Source organism: Xenopus tropicalis, chromosome 9 (genome assembly GCF_000004195.4).
Source record: "Xenopus tropicalis strain Nigerian chromosome 9, UCB_Xtro_10.0, whole genome shotgun sequence".
Lineage (NCBI taxonomy): Eukaryota > Metazoa > Chordata > Amphibia > Anura > Pipidae > Xenopus > Xenopus tropicalis.
Genome location: NC_030685.2, coordinates 89,679,227 through 89,685,226, shown reverse-complemented (window position 1 = coordinate 89,685,226; position 6,000 = coordinate 89,679,227). Strand labels below are relative to the sequence as shown.

Here is a 6,000-nt window from a genome sequence, read left to right as displayed (position 1 = left end):
CACTGTGACAGAATGCTCTGTTATACAGATAGCTAGAATCTCAGCCATAAAGCAGGGCAGGACTGCTGCTTACAATGGGGGGATCAGATAGGATCTGTGCCACTGTGACAGAATGCTCTGTTATACAGATAGCTAGAATCTCAGCCATAAGCAGGGCAGGACTGCTGCTTACAATGGGGGGGGATCAGATAGGATCTGTGCCACTGTGACAGAATGCTCTGTTATACAGATAGCTAGAATCTCAGCCATAAAGCAGGGCAGGACTGCTGCTTACAATGGGGGGATCAGATAGGATCTGTGCCACTGTGACAGAATGCTCTGTTATACAGATAGCTAGAATCTCAGCCATAAAGCAGGGCAGGGACTGCTGCTTACAATGGGGGATCAGATAGGGTTCTGTGCCACTGTGACAGAATGCTTCTGTTATACAGATAGCTAGAATTCAGCCATAAAGCAGGGCAGGACTGCCTGCTTACAATGGGGGGATCAGATAGGATCTGTGCCACTGTGACAGAATGCTCTGTTATACCAGATAGCTAGAATCTCAGCCATAAAGCAGGGCAGGACTGCTGCTTACAATGGGGGGGGGGGGATCAGATAGGATCTGTGAGTAGAATCTCAGGGCAGGGCTGCTTGGGCTGATTTGGGTCAGTACTCAGGTTACATCAGCTACAAATTCTGAGGGTGGGGAACAGTAGTGGGATTCCGAACACACAGGGGTTAATACAAGTGGGACGCAGGCAGGTGAGGGTTAATGTGAAAGTGATTCTGGGAAGAAACAGGTTAAGTGAGGGGTTCCTGCGGGGCACGAATTACTTGACTGTGGATTCCGGGCAGGAAGAGGTTAAAGCTGGGAGTGGGCGGAGCAATCCCGGTGGGAGGGGCATAGGAGGGTCCGGGCAGGTCCCAGGCCGGGAGGTTCGGGAGTCCCGGTGCCAGAGTTGGGGCCATAGAGAAGCTCATTATGGAAACCTGAGATCCGGAGCCGGAGTTGGGGACGCGCTACAGTCCGGAACATGGGGCGCCGGGGGGCCCCGCATACAGCCCGGAGTCCGCTTCTACTGGCCCTATCGCTTGGCTTTCCTGCCTTGGTACCGAGTCTGGGAGGTGAGTCCGGGGCAGTTGCCAGTTGGGGGGCAGGAATGTCTGGGGCAGAAAGTTTGGAGGGGCAGAGTAGGAGGGGCAGAAAGTAGAGGGGGGCGGGAACTTACTCCAGTAGGGGCAATTAACTGGGGAAGAGAAGGGGGGGGGGAAATCTGGGGGTACAGAGTGGGGAGACTTAGGGGTGCCAAACATTCAGGTACCAGTGAATGGGGGGGCATAAAGGGAAGTTGGTTGTCAGTTAGGGTTGGGCAGTTACGGGGTGGGGGGATATAGAAAATTACAGTGAGAGGGTTTCGGGAGTATAGGGAGGGCAGTTGGGGGTTGCAGGGATATAGGAGGGCAGTATTGGGGCGCAGGGAGTATAGGAGGGCAGTCATGGTGGTGCATGGGAGTATAGGGAGGGCAGTATGGCGGGTGCATGGAGTATAGGGAGCGCAGTATGGGGGCCGCAGGGGTATAGGGAGGGCAGTATGGGGGTGCAGGGAGATAGGGGGGCAGGTATGGGGGTTGCAGGGAGTATAGGGAGGGCAGTATGGGGGGGAGGGAGTATAGGCAGAGGGCAGTATGGGGGTGCCAGGGAGTATAGGGAGGGCCGTTATGGGGGTGCAGGGAGTATAGGGAGGGCAGTCGATGGGGGCGCAGGGAGTATTAAGGAAGGGCTGTATTGGGGGGCAGGGAGTTATAGGGAGGACATTATGGGGGTGCAGGGGAGTATAGGGAGGGGCTGTAGGGTTGCAGGGAGTTATAGGGAGGCTGTATGGGGGTCGCAGGGAAGTATAGGGGGCTGTATGGGGTGCAGGAGTATAGGGAGGGCCAGTATGGGGGGGCCAGGGAGTATATGAGGGCTGTATGGGGGTTGCAGGGAGTATAGGAGGGCTGTATGGGGTGAGGGAGTATAGGGAGGGCAGTATGGGGGGCAGGGAGTTATAGGGAGGGCTGTATGGGGTGCAGGGAGTATAGGGAGGGCTGTTATGGGGGGCAGGGGAGTATATGGTCGAAGCGTATGGGGTGTGCAGAGATAGGGGGCAGTATGGGGGCGCAGGAGTTATAGGAAGGGCTGTATGGGCGCAGGGAGTTATAGGAGGGCAGTAATGGGGCGCCAGGGTATAGGGAGTGCAGTTGGGTGCGGCAGAGTTAGGAGGCAGTATTGGGGCGCAGGAGTATGGGGGGCAGTATGGGGCGCAGGGAGTATAGGGAGGGCAGTATGGGGGGCCAGGGAGTTAGGGGGGACGTATGGGGGCGCAGGGAGTATTAGGGAGGACAGTATGGGGGTGCAGGAGTATTAGGGAGGTCAGTATGGGGGCAGGGGTATAGGAAGGGCTGTATGGGGATGCAGGGAGTATAGGGAGGGCTGTATGGGGGTGCAGGGAGTATAGGGAGGGCAGTATGGGGGTGCAGGGAGTATAGGGAGGGCAGTATGGGGGTGCAGGGAGTATAGGGAGGGCAGTATGGGGGTGCAGGGAGTATAGGGAGGACATTATGGGAGACCCCATTGCTCCAATATTTGGATTATGCACAAAATCTACTAACAATAAAGTCATTATGATGGTCCGACTCCTGACTTATTGCCCTTATTACCCCCAGCGGCTCTGTTACTGTTTTTTCTCCTGCCCCGTGGAATAACAACTACCCTGTGACCCCCCCCCCTTACCCCAACAGCACTAGCACATTCACTGCCTGCTGGTCCAACTGTAACTCCCTGTCCTTATTAATACTCCCTGCTCTGGTACCCTCCTGTCCCACCCCCACCCGGGGCAATTACTGAGAAATTACTTACTAAGGTGCCACAGACAGTCACTATTTATTGGGCTGGGGGGGGGGGCTGTTTGTGCCTCTGGGTACTGGGAATGCCAGGGGGTCTGTAAGGTGCCACAGGACAGTCACTATTTATTGGGCTGGGGGGGGGGGTGTTGTGCCTCTGGGTACTGGGAATGCCAGGGGGGCTGTAAGGGTGGCCACAGACAGTCCACTATTTATTTGTGGCTGGGGGGCGTTTGTGCCTCTGGGTACTGGGAATGCCAGGGGGGCTGTAAGGTGCCACAGACAGTCACTTATATTGGCGCTGGGGGGCTGTTTGTTGCCCTCTGGTACTGGGAATGCCAGGGGGGCTGTAAGTTGTGCCACAGACAGTCACTATTTATTTGGGCTGGGGGGGCGTTTGTGCCTCTGGGTACTGGGATGCCAGGGGGGCTGTTAAAGGTGCCAGACAGTCACTATTTATTGGGCTGGGGGGGGGTGTTTGTGCCTCTGGGTAATGGAATGCCGGGGGGCTGTAAGGTGCCACAGCAGTCACATTTATTGGCTGGGGGGGGGGCTGTTGTGCCTCTGGGTACTGGGAATGCCAGGGGGGCTGTATAAGGTGCCACAGACAGTCCACTATTTATTGGGCTGGGGGGGGGGTGTTTGTGCCTCTGGGTTACTTGGGAATGCCAGGGGGGCTGTAAGGTGCCACAGACAGTCACTATTTATTGGTGGGGGGGGGCTGTTTGTGCCTCTGGGTACTGGGAATGCCGGGGGGAGCTGTAAGTGCCACAGACAGTCACTATTATTGGCTGGGGGGGGCTGTTTGTGCCTTGGGTACTGGATTGCCAGGCGGGGGCTGTAAGGTGCCACAGGACAGTCACTATTTATTGGGCTGGGGCGGGCTGTTTGTGCCTCTGGGACTGGGGAATGCCAGGGGGGCTGTAAGTGCAAGACAGTCACTATTTTATTGGGCTTGCGGGGGCTGTTTGTGCTCTGGGTACTGGAATGCCAGGGGGGGCTGTAAGGTGCCACCAGACAGTCACTATTTATTGGGCTGGGTGGTGGGGGCTGTTTGTGCCTCTGGGGTACTGGGAATGCCAGGGGGGCTGAGGTGCCACAGACAGTCACTATTTATTGGGGCTGGGGGGGGGGGCTGTTGTGCTTGGTACTGGGAATGCCAGGGGGGCTGTTAAGGTGCCACAGACAGTCACTATTATTGGGCTGGGGGGGGGCTGTTTGTGCCTCTGGGTACTGGATGCCAGGGGTACGGCTGTAAGGTGCCAGACAGTCACTATTTATTGGGTTGGGGGCTGTTTGTGCCTCTGGTATGGGAATGCCAGGGGGGGCTAGTAAGGTGCCACAGACAGTCACTTTTATTGGGCTGGGGGGGCTGTTTTTGTGCCTCTGGGTACTGGGGAATGCCAGGGGGGCTGTTAAAGTCCACAGACAGTCACTATTTATGGGCTGGGGGGGGCTGTTTGTGCCTCTGGGTACTGAATGCTGGGGGGGCTGTAAGGTGCCACAGACAGTCACTATTTAATTGGGCTGGGGGGGCTGTTTGTGCCTCTGGGTACTGGGGAATGCTGGTGGGGGCTGTTAAGTGCCACAAGACAGTCACATATTTTATTGGGCGGGGGGGGGCTGTGTGCCTCTGAGGTACTGGGAATGCAGGGGCTGTAAGGTGCCACAGACAAGTCACTATTTATTGGGCTGGGGGGGGGCTGTTTGTGCCTCTGCGGGTAACTGGGAATGCCGGGGGGCTGTAAGGTGCCCACAGACAGTCACTATTTATTGGGCTGGGGGGGCTGTTTGTGCCTTCTGGGTACTGGGAATGCCAGGGGGGCTGTAAGGTGCCACAGACAGTTCACTATTTATTGGGCTGGGGGGTGGCTGTTGTTTGCCTCTGGGTACTGGGAATTGCCGGGGGGGCTGTTAAGGTGCCACAGACAGTCACTATTTTTTGGGCTTGGGGGGGCTGTTGGCCTCTGGGTACTTTGAAGCAGGGGGCGGGCTGTAAGTGCCACAGGAACAGTCACTATTTATTTGGGTGTGGGGGGGGGGGCTGTTTTTGTGCCTCTGGGTACTGGGAATGCCAGGGGGCTGATATAGGTGCCATAGACAGTCACTATTTATTGGGCTGGGGGCTGTTTGTGCCTCTGCGGTACTGGGAAGCCGGGGTGTAAGGTGCCACAGACAGTCACTATTTATTGGGCTGGGGGGGGCTGTTTGTGCCTTCTTGGGTTACTGAATGGCCAGGGGGGCTGTAAGGTGCCACAGACAGTCACTATTTATTGGGATGGGGGGGATGTTTGTGCCTCGGGGGGGGGGCTGTCTCTACTCTAGAGTGTCACAGTCACATTATTAACCCTTTATCAATCTCGCAGGCCCCAATGTCTGTACGACCCGGAGTGCGACCTCAGCCTCGTGCCAGCAGTGCCTCGTTACCCACCCTCAGTGCGCCTGGTGCTCCCAGGAGGTAAGTGGCGCTGCTGAATGTTACCCCTACTGGGCCCACAGTACTCTTGTACCGACCTCCCCAGGGCCCACAGTACTCTGGTACCGACCTCCCCAGGGCCCTCAGTACTCTGGTACCGACCTCCCCAGGGCCCTTCAGTACTCTGGTACGACCTCCCCAAGTGCCACAGTACTCTGTTACCGACCTCCCCAGGGCCCACAGTACTCTTTGGTACCGACCTCCCCAGGGCCCTCAGTACTCTTGGTGCCGACCTCCCAGGGCCACAGTACTCTGTACCGACCTCCCCAGGGCCCTAGGTACTCTGGTACGATCCCCAGGCCCCTCATTACTCTGGGTACCCGACCCCCAGGGCCCACAGTTACTTCTGGTACCGACCTCCAGGCCCACATACTTCTGGTTACCGACCTCCCCAGGCCCACACGTACTCTTTGGTACCGCCTCTTTAGGGCCCACAGTTTACTCTTGGTTTACCGACCTCTCCAGGGCCCACAGTACTCTGGTACCGACCTCCCCAGGGCCCACAGTACTCTGGTACCGACCTCCCCAGGGCCCACAGTACTCTGGTACCGACCTCTCCAGGGCCCACAGTACTCTGGTACCGACCTCTCCAGGGCCCACAGTACTCTGTACCGACCTTCCCCAGGGCCACAGTTATTCTGGTACGACCTCTCCAGGGC

The 6,000-nt window shown here is 57.2% G+C and overlaps 1 protein-coding gene across 1 annotated transcript in view; it reads left to right on the top strand.

Moving 5' to 3' along the window:
- Positions 1 to 898: 898 nt before the first annotated feature.
- Positions 899 to 6,000, top strand: part of itgb5 (integrin subunit beta 5) — a gene marked incomplete in the record, with an annotated part of 87,981 nt that continues 82,879 nt past the window's right edge. The window contains 4 exon segments of the mRNA NM_001142232.1: positions 899 to 1,075; positions 1,078 to 1,089; positions 1,091 to 1,107; positions 5,232 to 5,323. Of these exon segments, the coding sequence (NP_001135704.1) occupies positions 1,017 to 1,075; positions 1,078 to 1,089; positions 1,091 to 1,107; positions 5,232 to 5,323 (180 nt within the window).